Source organism: Carettochelys insculpta, chromosome 8 (genome assembly GCF_033958435.1).
Source record: "Carettochelys insculpta isolate YL-2023 chromosome 8, ASM3395843v1, whole genome shotgun sequence".
NCBI lineage: Eukaryota > Metazoa > Chordata > Testudines > Carettochelyidae > Carettochelys > Carettochelys insculpta.
Window position 1 is genome coordinate 31,372,606 of NC_134144.1, and position 27,840 is coordinate 31,400,445.

Sequence of the window (27,840 nt, forward strand, 5' to 3'; positions counted from 1 at the left end):
AGCAGGGTGCTGGATCAACACAAAGGTGGTATTACTTTAGGCTCAATGAGGGAATGCATCAGAGTGATGTTAGGGCCTGCACGGACTGGACAGAGTTGTAAGTGGGGCATTTGAAGGGGAGTACAGAGAAAGTTTGGATATATGAATGGGACCTTTATGATACTGGAATGGTGAGCCTGAGAGGCAAAGGACACTGCTCAATCCATCTGAGCTGGGAGAATTACTTGAGGGTTGGTTATGAACTCTGGGGCTGTGTCTACACTTGCATTCCTCTTTCAAAAGAGGCATATAAATGAGGGAAATTGAAAATGCAAATGAGATGCAAATTTACATATCTGGTGCTTTATTTGCATATTCTTCTTTCAAAAGAAAAAAAGAAGTGTAGATGCAACTCTTTCAAAAGTAAACCCCATCTTAGAAAGAACCCTTCTTCCCTCCTTCAGCTGATAGGAATAAGGGGATTTCAATGTTTACAGGGTCCTTTGGAAAAGGATCCCTGTGTATATGAGCTGCGGGCGAGCAAAACACAGCACTTTTGAAGTGCTGCAGCTGGCAGCATGCTAATGGAGTGCTGAATATTAATTTCAGTACCTCATTAATATTCTTCAATTTGGCCATTAACATGGCCATTTCAAAGTTTTTCCGTACGTATAGGCATAGCCTAGTAGATGCCTTCTCTGTAAATTGGGATGCTCCCTTTCTTTACACTTTTCCCCCATCTGCTTATTATACAAGGCTATGTCTACACTTGCCCCCTTCTTCAACGGAGGCCTGGTAATAAGGGTCATAGGAGATCACTAATGTATGTATGTATATGCAGCACTTCATTAGGCAAATTCTCCCCCATGGCAACTTCTAAGTGTCAAACTTCGAACTGCCCACACTACTTCAAAGCACCTTTACTTCTCAAATACTTAAAATTAATTCTCAGATTTCTACCCAGAGTGGGTTTCAAAATTTAAAGGTTCAAGCTCAGAGAGGTCTTAAGTGGCCCATTTTTCACAATGACATCTTCCCAGCTGAAAGAGATTACCTGATGGTGATTAATACAGTTTCAGTCAACAACCTAACTAAAGAAGCAATATGAAGTCAATACAGAAAGCACATGAGTAACATATGGCTTGCACTTCATCTGTCATGTCATGCATCCAGTAAGATCAATCAGAGACTGGAAAATCACTGGAGAAAGTGTAAGTAACAGACCCTTTTCTATTCTTTATCTTACTTGATGATGTAAATAAAGCAAATGAGCAGAATATTTAGGGTACTTATATACTTTACTTGTTAAGTTCCATGCTCAACACTACAATGACAAGTAAATGAATAACTTAACTTAAATGACATTTATTAAATATTAGACATTTACAGTATGCTAGAAACAGTAAGGTAAATTAATGTGTTTGATGTTAAAAAATCTTTTTATTACAGCAGACCAAAGAGTCGAAATGAAAACCAAACTGTCATGTATCAAATTAGAATTTTTGGTGCATGACAGGATTTTTCCATTCTTGCAGATAATTCTTAGGAAAAAATATAGTAGAAGTGTGCTTTTCAGACAGATTTCATATAAGATAGAGCAAAATCTTCACTGAATATTTGAGAAAGTAAGTTCTACATATAAGTAATGACATAAAAAAAAAGATGGAAAAGTAGTACCTCACTGGAGGATCGAAGAAACTCAAGAAAGAAAAACTTGTAGCTTATAGGAGAAATTAGAACTGCAGCAATAAAAATGAAAATTATGAAACCAAACTGCTATTCTACAAAACAGTAGCATGAAACCTGCTGGGTCAATTAATATGAGTCCAATTCAGGCAATCGAAAGAGAAGACAAATTTGTGAAATGCTATAAAGCTATAAAAAGGCATGTTATTCTTATGAAAACGGATAAGAAAATCTCTGGAGCATCAAAACCATCATGAAGATTATGAACTTATTGCAATGGTGCATATGCGTTTAAGTAAAATATTATTATACTGAACCAAATACACCAGAGCACAGATCCTCAAAAGATATTCAGGCTTCATGGATCTGGGCTCCAGACATTCAGCCTGTATTTACCCTTGGTGGTCCAGTCAGTTTGCTAGAACAGGAAGAAAACCGTAAGTCTATTTAAAACCAAGCTATTTATTTAAAAATCATTTATTTGTCTCTAGAGATTTCAGTCTGAAGTACTGTGTGCACCTCCTCCCAAAAGTGGCTTCAAAGGGCTCATAGCCAGAGGAATTATTTTAGCAACCCCCTCCTCCTAAAGGTATGTTACACTAGTGAGTTTTGCCAAAAAACCCAGGTTTTGTCAACAAAACTGGTGGAATGTCCACATACTAAATGTGTTTTGTTGACAGTTTATCGACAAAACTCAGCACTTTCACCAGCAGTGTTCTGCCTCTTAGCCATGAGGCATAAGGCTGTTGTTGACATACTCTGTTAACAAAAAAGCTGTGTGGTAGCTCAGGGAGGGGAGAGCTTCTCTCAACAGACAGGACATCCAGAACAGGGAGCCCTGTCTGCTGTGTTTCCAGGTGCCTGTTTTGTCAAGAGAGCAGCCAAGAAGGCCGGCTGCTCTGTCAACAGGGTGGAGCGCTCTTCTGATTGGCTTGTGTGTGTGGCCACACTCTGTTGACAGAAGTTTTATTGGGAAATCTCTTCCGACAGCAACTTCCAACAGAGGCCTGTACTACAACCGTAGCTGCGATGTACACAGATAACCACATTTCTCATACTATGGCCCCCAAAAGGTACTACATCTAATTCAATAAGATTGGGTTTGCCCAGAATTCAGTAAGACACAGTCCGTCCCCAGTGTGCCCTTAACACCACAGCCCTGGGGAGGGATGCTGACATGGACCACAGGGGAGGAACACAAGCCCATCAGCCGCCCACACACCCTACTTTGGCACTCACTCCAGACGACTCCATTTCCTTCCAGCTTCTCTTATCCTGCTCCCAGAGTCTTCCCTCCCCTGTCATTATCCAGCAGCCCATCTCCCCCTTGCGCCTGTCTCCAGAGTCTGTGATCTGCCCTTGCCCCCACCCCTCCCTTTTACTGTCCCCTGGAAACAGGGTGGCCTTGGCACAATTCCTGCCCAGCGCTCCCTTCCAATTTCGCCCCTCCCCACCTTCAGCAGGGCAGCAGCTTCGAGAGATGGTCTGAGCTTGGTCACTGCCACAACTGCCCAACCGGGGCGCCCTCCTGCAGAGAGACTCAGCCGGCTCAGCGTCACGCGGGAAAAGCCCCAGGCCCTGCTTCGCGCCTGCGCACAAAAGAGCACCGCCTTCGCTGTCGATTGACAAGTTCCTGGAGCTCACCCTGCGTGCTTTCTCAATGGGACGCGTGGCTCTCACAGAGCCCTGGCAGGCTAATAAAACTTCCCTGAGCGCCAGACGCACGAACCGCACAGTGCGCTGGCACACTGATTTCACGCACTGCAACACAATGCAATACAACCGAGGGCAGATACCAGCCCCGAGGCAGAGACGCTAATTCCTTTGTTCCAGTGCTCTCTCTGGCCAGGTGACTGTTTTACCTCCTCTGACAGTTACCGCAGTTGCGGAGCCGGAGAGCCCGGTTTTCATCGCCGCGAGCCCTGCAGTAGCAGGGGGCGGAAGATAAATCAGCGCTCCTGGCACAGAAACCTCTCCTGCTCCCCTGCACACACACACACTCACGTGCACGTGGCTCCCTAACTGGCGCGTATCTGACCCCCACAATTCAAGTCCTCATTGTGGAGGGGGGCGCTCGGTGGGGATGCGCTTTCTGGCAGCATTTGAAGTCCCTCTCATTTGATGGGGCCGTGTGCTTTTTCGTGAAAAACCCCTCTCATTCATGACTTTTTGAAATCGCCAACCCCGGTTGGTTAGCGCATGGGAAGCTGGGTTCACGTGTCGGATCCACGACTGTTCTCAATCCCTTATCGATTTCGCCAGTAACTGTGCTTCCCCACGTGTCCGAAGGACTAACCCCTGTCTGTCTGCCTCGGCTTTCTGCCTCGCAGCGGAACATGCCGCAGAAGGAGGCACGCGAGTCGCATGTTTCCCTAGCGGCTCGCGGGAGCTGCGCCGCGTCGGCGAAGCCGCACATTCCCATGGAAAGGCGACCACGTGCGTCTCCTCGGGTCTGTCCCGGGGAAGAAATGAGCACAGCAAAGCGCTCGCGACAGACGTACCCACGTCCCCCGCTTCCCCAGTCGCCGGCTGCGTTTGCAGAGAGTCGGTAAGGAAAACACCATTAACTGCACCAGGCACTCGAGGCGTGGACGGCTTGTTTCATTTATAACAGCGTGCGAGTATCATTTGCAGGCACAATCAAGTAAGCTACAGGAGGGCTTTTTCGCGGGTGTAATACACGCTCACTAATTCTAAGCGCCTGTAAACATAATCTTATCCATTGAATAGACAAGCGATACGTACCTCGTGTTTTCTCTTACCCATCTCCCCACGCGCTTTTGCACCCACTAATCAGGCTCGCCCACAAACGCCTCCTCCGCACTCAGGCTGCATTTTTGAATGAAAGGACCGAATGCGCCGGACGCTCTTTCACTTATCTCTCCCCGGTACTCAGTGCTTGCAGCTCCCCAAAGCAGTCACGGTGGTGATTCACTAGGGGGGACGAGAGGGGCAGGCGCGCTACCTAATCAAATTTCAGTCGCTCGGGCGAGTAGCCACGCCGCTGCCTGCAGGATGCTGCTACCTCTGTCCCTGCTAATGCCGTTTGCTCTTCCTCCTTCTCTCCCCCGCCCCCCGACTCACGCGCTCTTCCCACCCTCCCCCCGTGGTCTGCTGGCTGGGCTACGCAGGAGCAGCCGCTTGCAGCAGCAGCAGCAGCAGTTCGCGAAAGGGTTTGCAAAAGCCCTTTCCGCTGAGTGCATCCCCGGCCGGGGGCAGCCGGGCAGCGCCCGTCCCTGAGCAACTCGGAGGACCCGGCCCAGACCCGAGCGCCGAGGGAGCTGGTTGGGGCGGACAAGACAGAGCGGGGCCAGGTGGAGGAGGAGCGGAGGGCGATAAAAGGCGGAGACGGACCACCCTGGACGGAAAGTGGCTTGCAGGAGCGTGCCGCCCGAGGCCGGGGGGTAGGATCCCGGGGCCCTGAGCTCCCCGCCCCCTCTGCTGTCATGGCGCGTCGGGACCGGGAGTAGTTGGGGGCAGTTGCGGAGCGGTCCCGAGCTGAGCGCGCTGCAGCCCGGGGACCATGTCGGCTTCCCCCGCTGCCAGCGTGGACTTCGCGGCGGTGGAAAGTTTCCTGGACCGGCACCCGGAGCTGGTGGAGAAGTGGCTGCAGAGGAGGAACTCGATCGCCGCAGCGCCTCCCAGCGCCAGCCCCGGCGGCCCCAGCCTGGGACCCGCCGGCGGCAGCCCCGCGGAGGCCAACGCGGCGGGCGGGCTGCAGCGAAGGGCTTCCCAGAAGGAGCTGAGGCAGAGCTTCGCCAGGTCCAAGGCCATCCACGTCAACCTGACCTACGACGAGCACGTGCACGCCCGGGCCCAGGAGCCTCTCAGCAGCGTGCGGCGCAGGGCCCTGCTGAGGAAAGCCAGCTCCTTGCCCCCGACCACGGCTCACATCCTCAGCGCCCTGCTGGAGTCGCGGGTCAGCCTGCCCCAGTACCCGCCCACCGCCCTGGACTACAAGTGCTACCTCAGGGAGCACAACGAGCGCCAGTTCTTCCTGGAGCTGGTCAAGGACATCTCCAACGACCTGGATCTGACTAGTCTTAGCTACAAGATCCTCATCTTCGTCTGCCTCATGGTGGAGGCGGACCGGAGCTCGCTCTTCCTGGTGGAGGGCGCTGCGGCGGGCAAGAAGAGCCTCGTGTCCAAGTTCTTTGACGTGCACGCAGGCACCCCCCTCCTGCCCTGCTGCAGCACCGAGAGCTCCAACGAGGTGCAGGTGCCTTGGGGCAAGGGCATCATCGGCTACGTGGCGGAGCATGGGGAGACCGTCAACATCCCAGACGCTTACCAGGTAGGCCCTGGGCTGGCCTTAGGGCTTACCATTTTCTGAGCCCAAGAACTTGCGTGCAGGCTGCTACCGGTGACTCAAGGCCCAGCTCCCTGTCCGCCACCTGCCCCACAGTTTGTGGGGACCTTGGTGAAGCTTCCAGAGAGCACTGTGACTTTATAAAGGGGTTGCAGGGCAGGACAGCCATGCTGCCTTGTTACTGCTGCCCTACAAAGAGGCTGTGTGTGTCCTGGAAGGAGGTGTGTGGAGTGGTTGCAAAAATTTAATGGGATAATATTCAACACTTGTTAGAAATCTCATCGCCCATCGGGCACACTGAGCTCTTAATCAAAATGATCGGTAGTGAGAGGTCAGAATTTCCAGGTGGTGGCTCTGACAGGGTTTAGTGAGTGCAAGCCACTTAACCACACTTGACCTTAGCCTATCCATCTTGGAACTGACACCTTGGATTCAAATAGTAATTATTAGTGGTGTTGGGGCGGGGTCCAGTGAAACCCATGTGGGCCAAGGCAGAGACGGGCACCTGCCTAGGGCAGTGGCAGGTAGGGAGCCGCAGGGGGTGGAGCAAGCAACTGAGGAGCATGAGGCATAGTAATATGGGGAGGGGGTACAGAAGGGGTGCAGTGCAAGCCTCATGGGGCCTGCAGGTAGTGCTTTGGGGGACAGTGTAAGCCTCAAGGGGTCCAGGGAGTAACACATGGAATGGGGACAGTGCAGGCCTCCAGGGGCCAGGGGGGTGGCGCCCCAAAGATCTGAAGTGCTGAGAATTTGGCAGGGGGTGGGGTTCAGTGTAAACTGGAGGGGAGGCGGTTGAAGAAGGGGAGGGGAGTGCAGTGTTTCTCCTGGGGTGGAACTGAAAGGAAATCTCCTTTCTGGACTTTGGACAATAGCTGCAGAAGCTGTGAGAGTCTGACCTGGTCTCTCTCCCCATCACCCCTTCCCCTACTGGGGGCCACCCAGTCCCACCCAGTGCCCCTTTCCTCTCTCCCCACTTCCGCTATGTGTAAAAAAAATGTTGGGTTGTGATGTCTTCTATGGCAACTGAAAGGGGGTGGGGGAAAGGGGAATCTCTAACCTCCGTTTGAGGAGAGAGGCTGCTCTTGGGGCAGGGGAGGGGGTTTCACTGTGTTGTACCCACCCTGGACAAACGTGAGAGGGAAATACATAAAATCAGCCAAAGCATCATTCAAACTTGGTCACAATGATTGACAAAGCAAATCCTGTACAATGGAAATGTTCCAACTTAACTACACCTTTAGCGATATGGTGTCCGGGCATTCCACCAGCCAGCTGAAGGTGGGCAGTTTCTCTCTGCCATAGTCTTCATTCTCTGAGTCTGTACAGCTCCAGTCCCCTCAGATACCGCTTCCTTAAATGAACCCTTGCTGCTGTTTCTTCCAGCCACAAATCTCAAAGCCCATTCATTCATTTATGTTGGTAACTCATGACTTTCTTGTATTGTAGGTTATATTCAGTTATAGAGATGATGAAACTGTCAGCACAGAGAGTGCAGAGCTAGCCCTAGAACGCAGGCGTCATGACTCCTGGCTTTGTATGTTCGCTGCAAAACCATCTGTCCCTTCTTTCTTCAAGATGTTTTGGCTTTTCTGATTTGGCTTTTCTCCCTGGTCTGCTTTTATCATCAGTATTTTCTATCTTGTTCTTCCCTCACTGTGTTTTATCTCAAATTTTATGAACTATTAATAAAATTATAAAACAATAACATTCATATTACGTGTTAAATTCTGAATTAAAATTATTGTATTATATTCAAACAAGACCTGACAAATATTATAAAATACGCCTAAAACATACTTTATACTAATAAATAATTATGAATTTCCTTGGAAGTTAATTTTCTTTAATGTCCCTGAAAGTTGTCAGATTTTGTTTGTGTGGCCCTCAGTAGGCTTTGAGTTTGCCATGCGTGCTCTAAATGGATGACTACGACAGCATAATGTGTGATTGCATCAGGTTCATGACACTGTTTTACTGTACTGAAATGTTTGTGGGCTCCTGAAGGTGATTTTGGGAACATTAATCCACCATAGTCATTGCTCGCAAAATATGCGATTGCTCAAGTAAAAGTAGAATAGACCAACTAAATTCAGAATGGTTGACCACCAGGAAGAGTGGTTGTAAAATGAGTACTGTTATATTTCTATACTTCACATCACAGGGTTGTTTTAAGTTTTGATTTTACTTTGCAAAATACTTTGAAATCCTTCCTTATTCTCAATGCCTACCTGAGTTTATCTTCCTTTCCTGGCTCTACTAAACGGTTCTAAAGATAAAATATTTCTGAAAAGCATATATTCTGGCCTTTGCATGTGCCTGCTTTGGACATACATAGGTTTCTGAATCTCTCCTTTCTCTGCCACTTCAGATTACTCACTTTGAATGCTGAGAGTGAAATCCTGGCCTCTCTGAAGGAGATGGCAAAACTCCCATGTAGGGCCAGGATTACACACTGAGATTACTAGTTTAGATCAACCACACACACACACACACTTTGAAAAGCAAAGAAGCACACATTCCTTCAGGTTTCCTTCTCTTCTTTTTGTTTACTTTTCCTTTCTGTCACATGTAAAAAAGGTCTATGTCATGTATTTAGGTCTGGGAAAGATATATAAGATTGAGAAACATATTTCTTCATAACAGGGATTAAATATTTTAACTGGTTGAGGATAAACACTTGCCTACTGGCAAATCTTGTCCTCAAGACAAGATACAAATACACAAACAAAACTTGATACTTGTTCCTGAACCAGGAAAAATACTGGAAATTAGAACAGAGTGGTGTTTTTTGAATGCAGTCCAGTCATGGCAAATTGTTGTGTTTTCAGGGATACTATTTCTTATTTATCAGGCACCCAACAAAGTCTGGTATGCCCTTTAGAGGTATAAAGTTGAGACAGGTCTCTGCTTTCCAGAATTTATAAACTAAAGAAAGAGAACAAAGGTTAAGAGAAAGGGATATAGCAGACAAAATAGTGACTTGGGCCAAATTTTGGCACAAATCTGATAATTTCAGGTTTTTCTTCTTTTCCTTCATATTATTTGTTCTCCATTCCCTCTATTTTTGATCCAGCCCTCCCCTAAACAACACTTTCTTTCCCCTATCCATCTTCCTATCTTCTTTCCCAGTCAGTGAACTCACTGTGAGATAGTTGCAACATGCAGAGGTTGAAGCAAGGAGTAGCTAGCCAGGAGATTCCCTCGGTAATTCTAAGTGTCTATGCTCTCAGAATCTAAAGGTGCTGGAAGTTGCTCGTGCCAGGGTCTGGCCTTCCACTGTCATCTGTCTTTTCTGGACATGTCCAGATGCTTTCTTTGCAGGAGGTGAGGGGACCACAGTGTGGCTTTGTGTTTTCTGGGGATGAGAGATTTGAGCATTTCCATCTCTCTTTTGCCTCTTTCCCTTGAAAGAACTCAATTACTTTAATAGACTTACTTGTTCATGGCAGAAGATGAAGAAAAATAATCAAGACACATTCTATTAACTGACCGATCACTATTTATTATACCAAAAAAAAAAAAGCAGTCGAGTAACACTTTAAAGACTAAAAGAATAATTTATTAGACGATGCACTTTCGTGGGACAGACCGACTTCTTCACATTATAGCCATACCATAACAGACTCAGTATTTAAGGCCCAGAGAACCAAAAATAGTAATCAAGGTTGCCAACTCAGAAAAATATTATCAAGGTGAGCAAATCAGAGAGTAGAGGGGCAGAAGGGGGTGGGGGAGTCAAGAATTAGATTAAGCCAAGTGTGCAAAAGAGCCCCTTGCAAACTTGGCTGGATCTAATTCTTGACTTTCCCCACCCTCCTGCTTCTGCCCCTCTACTCTCTGATTTGCTCACCTTGATAATATTTTTCTGATTTGTCAACCTTGATTATTATTTTTGGTTCTCTGTCCCTTAAATATTGAGTCTGTTCTGGTGTGGCTATAATCTGAAGAAGTGGGTCTGTGCCATGAAAGTTCATCACTTAATAAATTATTTTTTTAGTCTTTAAAGTGCTACTGGACTGCTTTTCTGTTTTGATAGTATATAGACTAGCATGGCTTTCTCTCTGTTACTATTTATTGTACATTCTTTTTCTTACGGCTAGCTTCTATTCATTGTGCTTAGACCAAAAAGTTATAACTAATACACTTTTCTATATGCTTAAACCAACAAATACGTACTTAATGGGGAAGGAAGCAGAGGGTTTGGGTGTTGGACCCTGTTTTTCCCTTTCTTACATCAGGTTTACGCTGTTGTCACTTCCGTGTAGTTCTGATCAGCTTCAGCATCAGAGGCTCTATGGCTTCATCAAGGGTTTTGTCTGAGAATGGAACTGAGGATCTATGTTCTCTTTGATTAACCAGCGTGGTTGTGAGTTAATGCAATTCATCTTCTGGTACTTGTCAGGTTTGTAACCATTACATTATTAAAGCAAAAGGAATCCTACTTTATTTAATGTGGGCAAAAAATAAAGACCCCTAAAGGGGCTCAGGTACATGTACCCAGACAAGTGACAGATGTTCCTTTTCAGATTATTGCTCATGTTTTCATGTCATTGTTAGTACTCACAATACACTATTTTAAAATTTAATAAAACTGTGATGCAATTAGTTAGTTAATGATGATGCAGGTGTTTGATCAGCTGTGAAGTGAAAAAAGCATCATCAGGTAGCTTTGTTAGACTGACAGAAGAAAAATGGATGACATAATAGCGTTCTTTTTTATATTAGAGAATGACCACAGTGAAGTCAAAGGCTCAGGTGTTGAGAACATTGAATGAGATTAGGTAGAATGTGCCTTTAATTTCATTTAAAGAGTGTGTTCCAGAATATAATTAAGTTTAAAGAAAAAACAATATTCCCCTAATATCATTCAACTGGTTTAGTGGTAAGTGACTTTAATTAACAAGAAATTAATGTTATTTATGAAGTTTATCAATCAGTGTTTCAGCCACTGCTTTTACTTCCTCAGGGCCTGATCAAATTCCCATTAAAATGGAAGTCTTTCTATTGGTTTCAGAGGAAATAGGTGTGGGCTCTTGTTACCTAGTGCCTTCAAGTTCAGTTAGTATTAGGGACCCAATCCTGCAGGGAACTGAACTCATGCAATTTGCTGGTTTCCTTGAGAGTTGATGGTGCTCACCACTTTGTGTGACAGGATCAGAATTTCAGATACAACTGTGTCCACTGCGGGGCGTGGTGAGTTGTACCACTTTAACTACACAAGTACAGCTTCCCTTCTCCCTTCAGCTGACCACAGGGAAAGCTACAATTCAGATTTCAATTTATCCCACTCCTGTTCCCTCAGCAGAGTCTAGCAGGAACAGCAGGGAAATCTTCACCTGTATTTCTAAAGTGAAAAACAAGCAGAGGCGCCATTTCAGATTGGAGGTGGAAAGGGTTGCGATCTGTGTATGTTGTAAGGCGGGGGAAGAGAGTGAGAGCATGGAGGGCAGACTGAAGACAGCAGTTTCAGCAGTGTTACTGAGCGTGTTCAGTACAAGCCACACAACAATGTTGGGAGGTGGAGGCAGACCCCATCTACTCTCCCCCCAACAAACACATCACCTCTTTCCAGATGCTACTAAGGCACTGGAAAACTCCAGGGTTTTTATGGCAGAGATCACTCAGCCATTAGCTGACAAGAGCAGTGTGCAGTTAACCCTTGACTCTCTGGACCCCGATTTAGTGGACATCAGGAATGATGGACTGTCTGCCAGCCCCTGCACCCCAAGATAGTAAGTATTGGCGACTCCCCAGAGCTGATGCAGCCGGAGCCCCAGTGGAGCTGCCATGGCCATGGCTAGAGGAGCTACTGTAGTGGCCAGAGGAGCTGCTGTGGTTCTGTGACCCCCGCTGTGTCTGGAGCCACCTCCAGAGGAGCCACCGAGGCTCTGCACAGGGGCTGCCACCACAGGAGCTGTGGCTGGAGGAGCTGTTGTGGTTCTGGGCCCTGGAGGAGCTGCTGTGAGGGGGAGGAGCGCGTGGAGACCTGCTGGGAAGAGTGCATGGCGGTGCCAGTGGTGGTGACCGCAGTGGTTCCAGCGAGTTATCCAGCTGTGGCAGCAGCTCTGGTGGGTTGCTAGCAATTATCTGTGGGGGGGCATGGCTGAGGGGAGGGCACTATTGCGAATACAGTGAACCCTTGGATTCAATGGACTTTCGGCATTAATGGATACCCCTCCACCAAGGGTTTACTGTATCTATTTATCTAACTCTTATATCAAAGAAAGAAATATTAGAACCACTCAGCTCAGTTTTAACACATTCTAACATCTGGTGGCAGGTCACTTAAGGGCTACTGGTTTGTCTTAGATTTTTAATATATAGTCTTACTTTGTAACTAATTCTGTGGAGAGAGAGAGAGGGAGATTGTCAGGACTCCTGGGCTCTATCTCAGCTCTCTAAGGGGAGTGGGGTCTAGTGGGTTACAGTCAGTGTCATAATTAGGCAGACACAGCTGCATAGGACACCACTAAATTTGGGGCAAAAGTGGTGCCCATATTTAGTAGTGCCCTGTGCTGTGGTGGCTCCAGCCCCTGTCACTGCTGTGCCTCACAGCCCTGTTGGACTCAACCTCCCAGTCCCCCAACCCTCTGCTTCACCTTCCAGCCCCGTCAAACTCAATCCCCTAGTTCCTGCCCACTGCTCGACTTCCCACCCCTCAGAGCTCCTGACCTCACAGCCGTGCTCCATGGAGTGGCCGCCTCCTCCTCCATCCTGTGGGGGCTGGAGGATGCAAGTACTTGGGGCACAGGGCACCAAAATTTTTAAGGAGAGCCTTGGTTACAGTAGGAAGCAGGTATATTTTGGCTCTATATCAAACTATCAGAATGGCCATACTGGGTCTGATCAGTGGTCTTTCTAGCCCAGTATCCTGTCTTCCAACACTGGACAATGCCAGGTGCCTCAGAAGTAATGAACAGAGGAAGCAATCATGATCCATTCCCTGTTGCCTATTCCCAGCTTCTGACAAACAGAAGATAGGGACACACCATCCCTGCTCATTGTGGCTGTTGCTGGAGGAGCGGCTGTGGGTGAGGGCAGTGCATGGAGCCCTGGTGGGAGGAGTGCATGGCTAATCCTCCTCGAAGTTATTTTGTTCTTGTTGGAACTCTGTTATAGTTTGGGCTCTTCCACCATACCATGGCAAAGAGCTCTGCAGGTTGACTACGAAGAAATAATTTGTTTTGTTTGTTTTAACTCTGCAGCCTATAAATTTAATTGGCCGAGCTTCTTGCGTTATGTTAGTGAGGGAATAAAAAACATTTCCTCATTCTATTTTTCTACACCATTCATGATTGTCTACACCTCTAACATACCCTCCCATTCTCTAGTCATTTATTTTCCCAGCTGAAGAGTCCAAACCTTGTTAATCTCTCCTCATATGGAAGTGTTCCTTACCCCCTAATCATTTCTGTTCCCCTTTCAATACCTTTTCCAAATCTAATGTATCTTTTTTCCAGATGGTGCAACAAGATTTGCATGCTTTATTCAAGATGTGGGCATACCATGACTTTATATAGAGGCAATATTATATTTTATGTCTTACTATCTATTCCTTTCCTAGTGATTCCCAATATTCTGTTAGCATTCTAGTTTTCAGACTGCCACTGCATATTGAGCAGATGTTTTCAGGGTAGGGTAGGGTGACCATCCGTCCTGTACTGGGGGGGATGTTCCCGTATTTGGGACGGCACAAAGGCATCCCACCTCTTTTTTTAAATGGACTCATTGCCCCATATTTCCAGCCTTGGGAAAGCAGGGGGAGGATGGGCAGCTGCTACTTCCCCAGGGTTCCAGGAAGACTGACAGCTGCGGCTTCCCTGGAGCTCCGGAGTATCACTGACGGCTGCTGCTTCCCTGGGGCTCCCAGAGAATCTGTCGGCTGCCACTTCTCTGGAGCTCCCAGGCAGCACCAGCAGCTGTGGGTTCTCTGGGGGGAGCGCTGGCAGCTACCGCCCCCTTCCTGGCCCCCCCTGGGCTTGGAGGAGCTGCCCCTCCCCCTATATCTCCCTGTCCTCTATTGGGGACAGGGAGATATGGTTGCCCTATGCCAGGGAACTATCCCCAGTGATACCAATATCTTGTTCTTGAGTGATAACATCTATTTTAGATGCCAACATTTTGTCTATGTATAGTTGGGATTATATTTCTTTGTGCATTGCTTTGAATTTATCAACACTGAATTCCATTTGACCTTGTGATGCCCAATCGTCCCGTTTTGTGAGATTCCCTTTGTAACGCTTTGCAATCAGCTTTGGAGTTGATAGTTTTGGCTAATTTTGCAGCATCTGCAATTTTTGCCACCTCACTGTTTACCACTGTTTCAAGAACAGTTGAGAAGTTTAGTAACAGAGGGGTAGGCGTGTTAGTCTGTATCCTAAGAAAACAAAAAAGCAGTCAGGTAGCACTTTAAAGACTGATAAAATAATTTATGAAGTGATGAGCTTTTGTGGAGCAGACCCATTTCCTGGAAATGTTGCTGAAAGCGAATTGGACTGATTATGTAACACAGATATAAACAAAAAAAATTGAAATAAAAATGGACAAATCAGAGACATAGGACTGAAGGGTGGGGAAAAGGGTAGGAGGAGAGGAAAGAAAATTACTAACTGTAAAGTCGTGTCTACAGTTATAGAAAACTTCAAAATGCTAATGGCCAAATCGAAGACTACTAATGAGGCACTGAAATGAATATTCAGTGCTTTGTTAGCATGCCACTGGCAGGTTCTGTGGTTTGCTTGCCCGTGGCTCGTCTACACGGGAATCCTTTTCAAAAGGACCCTGCCAGTATTGAAATCCCCTTATTCCTATCAGCTGAGAGTGGGGGAACTACTGTCTCTCTAATCCCCCATAAATGCCACCCTTGAAAACAAATAAATAGGAAAAATTTAAGAGAAAAATATTGTGAGGTCATCATAATATGCAAGACAGGTACAGTTTTTATGGTCAGCTGCTAGACTGCTGAGTGCTTTCTAAATACATAGAGAGCTAGCATACAGAATTCATCTTTAGTCATTTGTGAAAAATATATTTCACTTAACTTAGTTATGTATTTTTCAATACATTAGTCCTTTTTCCTCAAGGCTATGTCTACACTAGCCCAAAACTTCGAAATGGCCATGCAAATGGCCATTTTGAAGTTCACTAATGAAGCGCTGAAATACATATTCAGCGCCTCATTAGAGTCCCGGCAGCCGCGGCACTTCAGAATTGATGCAGCTCGCTGCCGTGCGGCTTGTCCAGACAGGGGTCCTTTTCGAAAGGACGCCGGCAACTTCGAAATAAGGGGATTTCAAAGTTGTAGGGGTCCCTTTGAAAAGGACCCCTGTCTGGACGAGCTGCGCGGCGGCAAGCCTCATCAATTTCAAAGTGCCGCGGCTGCCAGCATTCTAATGAGGCACTGAATATGTATTTCAGAGCTTCATCAGTAAACTTTCGAAGTTTTGGGCTAGTGTAGACACAGCCAAAGTGTTTTACTGCTTTTGGTCCTTATTTATGAATTATTTCCATCTTACCCAAACTTCTGTACATCAATAAGCAGGGCAGTATTTTTCAATAATACTGTACTGTAGAAGAAGAAACATTATGTATCAGATAATGTTGTTAGTTTGGCTGTACAAAACTGGGATGCTAATTTCATGGCATCCTAAATCTTTCCCTAGATCAGTGAAACCAGAGCGCACTCAGTAGAGCAGTAAATGTGGTCTCAAACTGGTAAAAAATGACATTGTGCCAATTGTAATAGTGATTAAAAATAAGGGGAAAGGGTACAGTTTAGATCTTGTGTAAAAATCGTAATTATGAAAAGCAATTCTATTGAAACTAAACCATGAGTTTTTAATGAAGTAGGGGAAGAGAAAAAGAGCTGTTAGAAGCAAAAAAATCACTTTACTTGTAAACTGGTGGGATGCAACAGAAATCAAACACAGAAATCAAATGGTTTTCCCAACAGAAGTAATGCTTTATAGCAGTTCATAAAAACAAGCTACCAGAAGCAAAACAAAAAGCCTTGCTTTCTGTGCTGCAATATTGCTGCAAACCTAACAAATTCAAACATCTCTGGAATGGGGTTTGTGACAGGGCCAGCTCACTGCCATGACACCTCCTGCTGGTTGCTTAGGGAATTAGCTTGCTTGATCTCCAGCAGGGCAATTCCACCTGGGTGGTGCATTGTCCGCTGCCACTCCCTTCACACAATCAGCTCTGGACCTGCATCACTATCTAGATCTCAGTGCCCTCTTCATGACACTACCCTCTGGTTTGAGCATTGGACTGCTAAGCCAAGGGTTGTGAGTTCAATCCTTGAGGGGGCTATTTAGGGATCTGGGACACAGAGATTTAAAAAAAAAAAAAGATGGGGCTTGGCCCTGCCAAGAGGGCAGGGGACTGGACTTGATGACCTCCTGAGGTCCCTTCCAGCTCTGAGATGTGTCTCTCTGGTGGTGCCTGCTCTAATGATCCCTTGTCACCTTCCAGAGGGGTTCAGCAGTCCTGGTTCACTCCAGGGCACTCACCACTGTGGCCCACTGCAGCCTGGGTCCAGTCCCTCAAGTCAGTGCAGACTAATCTATTAGGGGCATGCTTGTATGTGGCTGGGTGTGGTAAAAGGGGGAAGGGGAGGGACTCAGGCCCACCTACTCTGAGTCCCAGCCCAGGGACCCTTTGGCAGCAGCCTTGTCCTGCCCTCTTCTTCTCTCAATTGCCTTGCTCCCTGGGCCACATTCTCTGTTGCCCCCTGTCAGGGCTTCTGTTTCTGGGCCAGCAGTCTGGCAGGTGTCAGGCCAGAGCCTCTCTCCAACTCCCTTTAGTTTGCCCAGCCCTGCTCGCCTGTGGTACTTGTTCTGTCTGGGAGCTGCTCCTGCCGCTTCCTGGGCTAGGACCCAACTGACTCAGCACTGCTGGAGGCCCTTCATTCATTGGCTGGGGGAGCTGTGTGTGCTTCCTACAGCCAGCCTTATCCCTTTCTCAGCAGTAATGGGCACTTGCCCCACTACAGGGTTCAGGGAAGTTCTGAAAACCTGAATGTGGAAACTCTCCTCTGAGTGGCTCCTCCACAGCAATTCATACAGATCTTCTCTTTTGCACAAAGGCAAGGGAGAAGGGAGTCAGAGGAAAGTCATGTTGTTGCCTACTGGGAATTTGCTATTGCTTTGCACCCTGGCACAGTTTTCTCTCTTTATGTGTATTTCACAGATTCTGATAACATAGAGTACATGGATTATAGTTCTTGGCTGGAGTTTCTCTTATCATACAGCAGTATTAAAATCTTTTAGGCTGGGAGTTTCCTTGTGGGAAAGGCCTTTTAGATAATAGAAGGGCATGACCAGATAAGAACTGGTTTTTTACTATGCAAGGTAACCATTAGGTATTGATATTAATACTATATCTGTTTTAAGTTTCATAGAGTTGATAAGTGATTGTCAGAACAGGGCCTGGGAGGTATTGTTCAATTTAAGGAAACACTTGAATAATTTTTATTCAGCAGCTCTTTAAATGCAGGCCTGAGCTAGGAGTGTTTTATTCATTTCAGTACTAGCCAGCAGTATTCTCCTCCCTGAGGGAAGAATGATCAGTATTTTTGAAGAGTATAGGTCACAGAGATATGACAAACAGAGATATGATAAACAGGATGGCCGGTCTAAGAAAAAAAGGGTACAAAATGTAGCAGAAATTCAGAGCTTTTGTTTAGGATTTTTAGATTAATGTTAAGGTTGAGCATATGAAACAATCCTTTATGGCAATAAAGGCTATGTGGATCGTAATTGTTCCCAGATCAAATATTACAAACCCAGGAAATTCAAAATTAAGAATGTGTTAAGATGTGGAAATGCACAGTTAAAGCACCTGAACAATTTTTACTCTGCTCTGTAATGATGCCATATAATTTTGATTAAGGCATTTTTGTTTTTGTGGTCACAGATGCGATTAAATTGATTTTGAAAGATACTTAGGTTTTTTCATACGATTGTTTGGGGGCCTCATGTATTTCCAATCTGATTTTAGAGATCCTAAGCGGCAACTCCAGCTGCAGCAAAGAGAGATTGGAGCTGCTCATCATCTTTGCGTAATCAGGCATAGCTCTAATTTTGTTCTGATCTTCATTTTCTTTTCCCGTCTTAATATGTTGCAGAATTGTTTCAGTTCATTTCTTAGAGCATCTATTTTGTGTGTGTGTGTGTGTGTGTGTGTGTGTGAGTGTGAGCAAACACACAAACTAACAAGAGTGAGCAACAAGGTAAGGCAAATAAAGAAGTAGCAGCCAAGAATTAAAATGAAAATTGAAACACCAATTTAGAGACATACAAATATTAAATTCCAATTCCTTGAATATAATGAGAATAAAAGTCCAGAAAAAGGAACTCCAAGGAGAAGCCAGCACTGACAAGTTGACAACAGTACAGAAAATTTGGCAATGTGCAGATACTTTGGAATAAAAATCTGCAACATGCTGAGCACCTTCTGCAAAGTATTTGCTGCTGTCTGTTCTATAAGCAGAGCTGAAATGCGTATATAATATTCACATATTGTCAGGTGATGGCGCTCACAAGTTCACAGTGGGTGCTTAATACCTTACAGATGTAAAAACATTAGTAGTTCATTTAGCTGACTGCCTTTTATCTTTAACTCCCCATTAGCCAGACATGTGTTAGGTCTCATACATCCTTTATTTGCAATGAAAGTTCCTGTATTTGTCCACATAAATTCTTTAAGATACATTGATATCTACTGTATGTGTATTGCATAGTTACGGTTCTTTTGTGTTATCCTTTATATCTGTGTTTATGTAACAGAGAGATGGCCTTAAGGATGATGTTGAATTTAGGTTATCACTTTCTTAGAAAAATAGGAACATTTTAAAAGTTATGGGAATGCTCAAAATCTTGTGAAGTAATAGGAATACCTTTTACATAATGTATTTACATCATACATTTGTTTTGAGCACAGCAATTACCTTAGAACCAAGGGCTTAATACCACAGTTCTCACTCATGCAGAAATTCCTTTGAAGAACAAGGACTGAATAAAAACTGTAAGATTGACCAGAATTATTCCAATATCACTTTGTTTAGCTATTCTTTAAAGTTTTACTGTCTTTCAATTTTCCTTGGCAAACAGGTAGTTCATTTCGTCTGTTCCTAGTTTCATGCTATTATATTTATTTATTCCCTCAGGAAATCTTAAGGTTAATTTAATTTGTTTATGAAAACCTGACCAGTTATATAAAAAGAACTCATTATTAGCTTTATTTTTCTTTGATAACACTGCTAGCTTATAAACATGTTCCTAGCAGTCTGATGCAGCATCTTCTAGAGTGGGAGCTGGCTAGTGTCCTAACAGTGTTTCTCAACCAGGGCTATGTATACCCTTAAGGGGTACACAGAGGTCTTCTAAGGGGTACATCAACTCATATAGAATGTGCCTAGTTTTACAACAGGCTACATTAAACACATTAGTAAAGTCACAGAGAGGTAGCTGTGTTAGTCTGTATTCCAGCAAAACAAAGCAGCAGAAATGTAGCACTTTAAAGACTAACAAAGTCAGTTTATTCAGACAGTGACTTGTTTCTACTGATTCATATGCTTCATGCTGAAATGTAAGTACTGTATTTCTATTCAAATTCATTTATTTGTTAAGATGGTAGAAAGTCAGCAAGTTTTCAGTTGTAGTCTTCTGTGACATTTTTGTATGTTTTTGTAAGTAAGTAGTTTTTAAGTGAGGTGTAACTTAATATGCCAAATAAATCTGACTCCTGAAAAGGGTTTAGTAAACTGGAAAGCTGAACAGTACTTGTTTCAAGACCTCAGATTGCTGTAAGACTACGTTTCTCAAACGCTTGTATGTGTACCCTTTGGGGTACACAAGAGTGTGGGGGTACGTTTTTGAAAGGGGTACTTTATCTATTTTTTTTTAAAAGGTTGTCCTAACATACAACAGTACTCAGCTCAATCCTAGTGTAGCAATGTACAGTAACACATACTGAGCAGTAGCATTTCTTATAATTAGGAAATAGTATAAGAGACTACTCAAGTTGCCAGAAGACTAGGACCCCGATCCTGCAAACATAACAGCATGTATAATTTTAAGGAAGTGAGTGGTTCCATTGAATTTACTGGGACTACCAAAAAGCACAAAGTTAGCACATTTGCAAGTGTTGCAGGACCTAGGTCTAAATCTGAATTCAGTGGAAGTTTTGTTATTTATTGGGAGATACAACAGGCCCAAAGCCATCCAATACTTTGTTGTGCTTGGGTTGCAGTCGCACTGCTCCCCTTGGGTCAGAGAGAAGCCACACCAATTGACTATGCTGCCTCATATCTGGGAGAACCAGTAGGGAGTTGCTAGCATCCCTGTTGGCATAACACATCTAGGTCAGTGATGCTCAAACTTTATTGCCCCGTGACCCCGCTTCTGATAAGAAAAAGTCCTATATGATCCTGGGCAGGATGTGTGTAGAGCCACAGCCCCGGTACTCTCTCTCCCACCTCCCGGCAGAACCTTTTGGGTTTCAACTTCAGCCTGGGATGGTAAGGCTGCCACTAGCAAGTCTAATGCTGGTGCTGGCAACCCCATTAAAATGGGGTCATGACCTAAGCTCCCTCTGGCCATGCAGCTGCACAGCTTTCCATTAAGCCCTGTGCAGGGGCTCAGGGCTGAAGCAGGGAGAGAGACCTGTCCGCAGGGGCAAAGATGCTGCGGCCGGTGGGGAGGAGCTGCTCCCTGATGATGCCAGCTTGGAGCTGCTGCAGCCACGGCAGCTCTCTGCTGGGGCTGGCAGAGAGGTGGGCTCCTCTCCACTGGTACAGTAAGCCTGGTGGGCACAGTAGGCCCAGCTCCTGTGCAGAGAAACCATGGAGATTTGCATGCTCGTTAGCTCTGCGGGCAAGAGCAGCATATGTGGCACAGAGCCTCATTCTCCCACTCCCATGAGCTGGGTCTGCTGGTTGCTTCTGGCTTGCAGCACAGTGCCCCCAGGACAGGCAGCTATGAGGCAGCCTGCCTTAGCACTGCTGACCCAAAGCCATCCAAGTTAGCCCCAACCCGCTCCCAACCCTGAGCCCCCCACCCAGATCCACTTCCTGCAGGTCAAACCCCTTACCTCCAGCTCCACCCCAAAGCCCACACCCCCAGTCCAGAGCCTGTACCCCCTCCTGCACCCAACCCCTAGGCCTGAGCCCCTCCCCAAACATGGAGCCCCCTCTTGCATCCCAACCCCCTTGCCCTGAGGCCTCATTCATTTTTTTTCAAGGCATCCTTCAGTCTGCGTAGACTATGGATCGCGCCCTTCATAACTCCATTTAAGATCGTCATTTGCAGCGTTGACTGTGACCGTGGAGCTCCACATGAGAGTGACAGTCCTTGCTACATCTGCTGCATATATAGTGGGTGTTTGGCGGGTCCTTGCTGTCCTTTCTACTGGCTCACTTCTCCTCTGCCAGCTGTCTGATCTTCATCTCGCCCTTCTGAAGGCCCTTGTGTAGTTCCTGCTTCCAGCTGCTGTGGTCATCTGCCAGCTCTTCCCAACTATCTGGGTCGATGTCTACCTCCTTGAGGTCCCTCTTACAGATGTCTTCGTTGAGCAGCTGGGGGCATCCGGGAGGCTAACTCGCCGTACAGGATGTCTTTTGGGATCCTTCCATCATTGATCCCGTGGACGTGGCCAAGCCAGCGGAGCCGCCGCTGCCTGAGGAGGGTGTGCATGGTTGGAATTCCAGCTTGCTCGAGGATGGCGTTGTTGGGCACTCTGTCCTTCCATGATATCCCAAGAATGCGCCTGAGGCAGCGCAAGTGGAAGACATTCAGTCTCTTTTCCTGGCGGGCGTACAAGGTCCAAGACTCGCTGCCGTAGAGGAGGGTGCTGAGGATGCAGGCTCTGTAGACTTGCATTTTGGTGTGAGTGTACAGCTTGTTGTTGTTTCACACACTCTTGCTAAGTCTGAACAGATTTGTGACTGCTTTTCCAATCCTCCTGTTTAGCTCAGACTCCAGCGACAGGGTGTCGGTGATGGTGGACCCGAGGTAAGTAAACTCGTGGACGACCTCTAGCATGTAATTGTCAGTGCTGATTGATGGAGGTTCAGCAATGTCCTGACCGAGTACGTTTGTCTTCTCTAGGCTGATGTAAGCCTGAAGTCCTTGCATGCTTTGGAGAACAGATCCAGCAGTTTTTGAAGATGGTCTTCTTTGTGTGTCATTACAGCATCATCATCTGCGAACAGCAGGTCTCTTATGAGTGCTTCCCTCACCTTAGAGTTAGCCTTCAGCCTTGCAAGATTAAACAGTTTCCCATCAGATCTTGTGTGCAAAAAGATGCCCTTTGTTGAGGATCCAAAGGCGTGCTTCAGTAGGAGTGCGAAGAAGATCCTGAACAATGTCAGAGCAAGGATGCATCCTTGTTTGATGCCACTCCTGATGCTGAAGGCATCTGATGATGTGCCGTCATATTGGATGGTTCCTCTCATGTCTTTGTGGAAAGACTGGATCATCTTGAGTAGCCATGGTGGACAGCCTATCTGTGGAGCAATTTAAACAGTCCATCCCAACTGACCGAGTCAAAAGCCTTGGTCAGGTCGACGAAGGTGACATAGAGTGGCTTCCTCTGCTCCCTGCATTTCTCCTGCAGCTGCCTCAGGGAGAAGATCATGTCAATGGTAGATCTCTTGGCGCGGAATCCGCACTGGGATTCAGGATATACCCTCTCAGCGAGCTTCTGAAGTCTGCCAAGGATGACACGAGCGAACAATTTACCAGTGATACTTCGGAGGCAGATTCCACGGTAATTGTTGCAGTCACTTCTGTCTCCTTTGTCCCTATACAAGGTTACAATGTTGGCGTCCCGCATATCCTGTGGAACCTCACCCTCTCTCCAGCACAGGCACAGCAGCTCATGGAGGGGTTCCAGGAGTGTGTCCAAGGCACACTTGATTACCTCTGGTGGGATACCATCCTGGCCTGGTGCCTTTCCTACTGCAGTGCTGTCAATAGCTTTCTTCAATTCGACCACAGTTGGTTCCTGGTCCAGCTCGTCCATGACTGACAGGAGCTTGACGGTGTTGAGGGCTGTATCAACCACAGTGTTCTCGTGTGAGTACAGCTTGGAGTAGTGCTTGACCCATCGCTCCATCTGTTTGGCTTTGTCAGTGATGACTTCACCAGATTTGGATTTCAGAGGTGCCGTCTTGTTCTGGATGGGTCCCATTGCCTTCTTTATGCCCTCGTACATTCCCCTGAGATTACCAGAGTCAGCACAGGTCTGGATACTGCTGCATAGCTTAAGCCAGTAGTTGTTGGCACAGCGCCTGGCTGTCTGCTGTACTGTTTTCCTGGCTACTCTGAGTGCTTGCTGGGTACTCTGACTCGGTGAGCGTTTATACTCCAGAAGTGCAGCGCGCTTCTTTTTGATGACTGAAATCATCTCATCAGAGTTAGCTTCGAACCAGTCATTTGTGTTTCCAGCTCTCTTCCAAACACTGACAAGGCCGTATTGTAGATTGTGTCCCTTAGATGCTGCCATCTGGATGTCGCATCAGCACCCCAGGACTGCTGCGCAGATTCTCCTCAAGGGTCTCTCTGAACATTTCAGCTTTTTCTGAGTTTGCTGTCTTTCTGGCATCAATGCGGGGCCTTCCAGTTGGTTTAGAACGGTGCAGCTTCTTGGGTCTCAGCTTGAGCGTGGAGCAGACTAGTGAATGATCTGTATCGCAGCTGGCACTATGGTAGCTGCATGTCAGGAGGACGTTTTTGAGGTTGTCACATCTGGTGATGACCAAGTCTAATTGGTGCCAGTGTTTCGAGCGTGGGTGTCTCCATGACACTCTGTGCTGTGGCGTGGCTTGGTTTGTAAAAATGTGTTTGTGATGCACAGATTGTGGTACGTGCAAAGTTCGAGGAGATGCTGTCCGTTGTTATTCATTTTTCCACACCGAAGTGACCTAGGCAAGAGGGCCATGAGTCACTGTCGGCTCCAACTCTTGCATTGAAGTCACCCAAAAGGTACAGTTGTTCACAAGCAGGTATTTGGACTATGGCGGCACTGAGCTCATCATAGAACTTGTCCTTTGCTTCTGGTGTGGCGTACAGGGTTGGAGCATAAGTGCTGATCAGGTGGACGGGACCGGTGCAGGTTTGAAGTTTGACCTGAACTAGTCTGATCCGCCCGTGACTAGTTCCACCATTTGCAGAAGGGTGTTTCTGATGGCAAAGCCGACACCATGCTCCCTGGGTTCCTCTTGGGCTTTGCCCTGCCAGAAAAAGGCGCAGTCCTTTTCCTTTAGGGATCCTGAAGCTGCAAGTCGCGTCTCCTGCAAAGTGGCCATGTCAGCTTGGAGCCTCTTCAGTTCCTCATTGATGACAGTGGTCTTTCAGGTGTCGCTGATGTCCTGAGGATATTCAGTCAAACCGGTCAACATGGTCCATATATACCAACAAGCAAGCTTGAAACTTTGATTTCCTTTTCTTAATAATTTTCTTGTTGGTTTGTCTGGTGCTCATTTCATTCACTTGTCAGGTTTGGGAACCTTAAGCCTCATGCACCCGGTGAGGCAAGTGAACTGTGGCAAGACAGTACCCTAGTGGCTGGGGGCTGCCCAGCTTAAGGCGGGCAGTGACTGTTCAATGAGATGCAATGATCTCTCCCACCATCGGAAGCAACCCCTGGTGCTTGTTCTCTATGCCAGTCGAGCGAGAGCTTATAACCGGTATCTGTTGCCTCCCGTGTTGGTTCAGCGCTGTTAAGCGGTGCTGGAGTACCTCTCCAGGCGCGAGCCTGGGCAATTTTTATGAAGACCCTGGGCTGCCCAGACACCAGCCCCCCCCACCCCTCGGCTTTACTGATATAGTCTAAAGGAGAGGATGACCTCTACGTTTGGTTCCAGCTCAGCTGCAGGAGTTGCTGGGACAGTGCCAGAAGTTGACACGGAACTGCCTTAGGACTCCCCTCTGGATTTTCTGTCAGGGTTTACTCCCTTAGCCTTACTCCTTCCCAGAATAACCCACAAGGCAGTGGGGCGTCTTCCTCCACCTTCACAGGAGTTGTCGATTTGCAGCGCCACACCTCCTGGTCTGCCATTGAGACTGTGCATTAGAAGGGAGAAGGAACGAGTCCCTCCACAAGGTCAGTATGCGAGACAGACCAGACCCCCCTCACTGTGTTTCACCTGCGAGCTGACATAGTTGCCCGGGGATGGCGTCGCTGTAATGCACAACAGCTGCTAGGAGCCAACACTGAGAATTGAGTGGTGGGTGAGGACCGGTGCTTCCGTCCACCTGAAAAGGCCCAGCTGCCGGAGAGTCAAAGATACTACCTCTACCCCAGACACTCCCATATGCCCCATGTTGGATCCCTCAGCCTCAGCGTGGAGCCCTTTTCTTCACCCCAAATCCCTCACCCATAGCCAACCACTAAATCCACACTTCACCTTGTCTATATCTACACTACAGAGACCTTTCAAAAGAAGATCTCTTCCGAAAGAACTTCTTTCAAAAGAGAGTGTCCACAGACAAAAAAGCAGATCAAAAGGGTGATCTTTCGAAAGACCATCCACGCAGTCCCTGCTCTTTTGAAAGAACAGGCTAGGGGTCAAGAATGAAGATGTTCTTTCGAAAGAGGGACCCTGCAGAGTGTCTATACATGTTTTCTTTCGAAAGGGGGTGCTCTTCCTGAAAGGGGGAAGGCAGAGTGATTTTGAAGGGAGTGCCACATTCTTTCAATTCACATTTGAAAGAATGCTTTTTGTGTGTAGATGCTCCATGGGCTCTTTCAAAAGAGTCCCCTTCCTTTCAAAAAATCTTTTGAAAGAATTTGCTAGTGTAGATGCAGCCCCTCTGTCCTAGACCTGAGCCTCTCCCCACCCTCTGTCTCCACTCAAGCACCAGCCACCCTAGCCAGAGCCCTCACATTCCAGGCCTGTGCTCCAGGCCTGAGCCCGTTCCCACACTTCAAACCCCTGAGATCCACTCCCACCACATGAATTTTGTTATGTGAACCAATAGGAAGGTGATGCGTTGCACATCACTGGCACACTGGTGCACATAACAAAGTTCACTCCATTCGGGGGTGGGAAAAAAGAAGGAACACTGGTTGTGGCGCACTTTGTGCTTCTGATGCACAGTTTGAGAACTGCTGATGTGCTACAAAAACTTCTCCCTGATCCCTGCTGTTGATTAGCTAAGGCTCTGAAGCATGAGATTTACTTATTCGTGTTGTTAGCTTAACATTCATGTCTGCAATGTCTTTAAATAGTTATAAACTATCCATTTTAACTCAACAGTAATATTAAGAACATAAGAACGGCCATACTAGACCAGACCAAAGGTCCATCCAGCCCAGTAGCCTGTCTGCCGACAGTGGCCAGTGCCAGGTGCCCCAGAGGGGGTGGACTGAAGACAACGATCAAGCCATTTGTCTCCTGCCATCCATCTCCAGCCTCTGACAATCAGAGGTCAGGGACACCATTCCTACCCTTGGCTAATAGTCTTTTATGGACCTAACCGCCATGAATTTATCTAGCTCTTTCTTAAATTCTGTTATAGTCCTAGCCTCCACAGCCTCCTCTGGCAAGGAGTTCCACAGGATAACTATGCACTGAGTGAAGAAGAACTTTCTTTTATTAGTTTTAAACCTGCTACCCATTAATTTCATTTGGTGTCCTCTAGTTCTTGTATTATGGGTACAAGTAAATAACGCCTCCTTATTCACCCTCTCCACACCTGTCATAATTTTATATACCTCTATCATGTCCCCCCTAAGTCTCCTCTTTTCTAAAATGAAAAGTCCCAATCTTTTTAGCCTCTCCTTATACAGGAGCTGTTCCAAGCCCCTAATCATTTTAGTTGCCCTTTTCTGAACCTTTTCCAGTGGCAGGATACCTTTTTTTTAGGTGAGGAGACCACATCTGTACACAGTGTTCAAGATGTGGGCGTACCATAGATTTATATAGGGGCAGTAAGGTAATCATTGTCTTATTTTCTGCCCCCTTTTAAATAATATCTAACATCCTATTTGCCTTTTTGACTGCCTCTGCACACTGCGTGGATGTTTTCAAGGAACTCTCCACGATAACTTCAAGATCTCTTTCCTGATTGGTTATAGCTAAATTAGCCCCCATCATATTGTATCTATAGTTGGGGTTATTTTTTCCAATGTGCATTACCTTACACTTATCCACATTAAATTTCATTTACCATTTTGTTGCCCAGTCACTCAGTTTGATGAGATCTTTTTGAAGTTCTTCACAGTCTGCCTTTGTCTTGATTATCTTGAACAGTTTAGTGTCATCTGCAAACTTTGCCATCTCACTGCTCACCCCCTTCTCCAGATCATTTGTGAATAAATTGAATAGGATTGGTCCTCGGACTGACCCTTGGGGGACACCACTAGTTGCCCTTCTCCTTTCAGAAAATTCACCATTTATGCCTACCCTCTGTTTCCTGTCTTTTAACCAGTTCTCAATCCATGAAAGGACCTTCCCTTTTATCCCATGACAACTTAATTTACATAAGAGCCTTTGATGAGGTACCTTGTCAAAGGCTTTCTGGAAATCTAAGTATACTATATCCACTGGATCTCCCGTCTACATGTTTGTTAACCCCTTCAAAGAACTCTAACAGATTAGTAAGACTTGATTTCCCTCTGCAGAAACCATGTTGACTTTTGCCCATCAAATTATGTTCTTCTATGTGCCTGACAATTTTATTCTTTACTATTGTTTCAACTAATTTGCCCAGAACTGATGTTAGACTTAACATTATGTAATTGCCAGGGTCACCTCTAGAGCTCTTTTTAAATATTGGTGTCACATTAGCTATCTTCCAGTCATTAGGTACAGAAGCTGATCCAAAGGACAGGTTACAAACTAGTGTTAATTGTTC

General features: G+C 46.3%; 2 protein-coding genes across 3 annotated transcripts in view; one reads left to right on the plus strand and one right to left on the minus strand.

Moving 5' to 3' along the window:
* LOC142016665 (uncharacterized) overlaps positions 1 to 4,634 on the minus strand; it is a 19,423-nt gene extending 14,789 nt beyond the window's left edge. The window contains exon 1 of the mRNA XM_075000772.1: positions 4,411 to 4,634. The gene's annotated coding sequence lies outside the window, so the exon portion shown is untranslated. The remainder of the gene's footprint in view (positions 1 to 4,410) is intronic.
* Positions 3,879 to 27,840, plus strand: part of PDE11A (phosphodiesterase 11A) — a 245,113-nt gene continuing 221,151 nt past the window's right edge. The window contains exon 1 of one of the 2 annotated variants that reach the window (XM_075000771.1): positions 3,879 to 4,213. Coding sequence is in view for 1 of the 2 variants with exons in the window: in XM_075000768.1 (XP_074856869.1) it covers positions 5,189 to 5,959 (771 nt within the window). In the remaining variant the exon portion in view is untranslated. Of the gene's footprint in view, positions 4,214 to 4,854; positions 5,960 to 27,840 lie in introns of those variants that run through there. The other variant, XM_075000768.1, reaches the window with a different exon arrangement.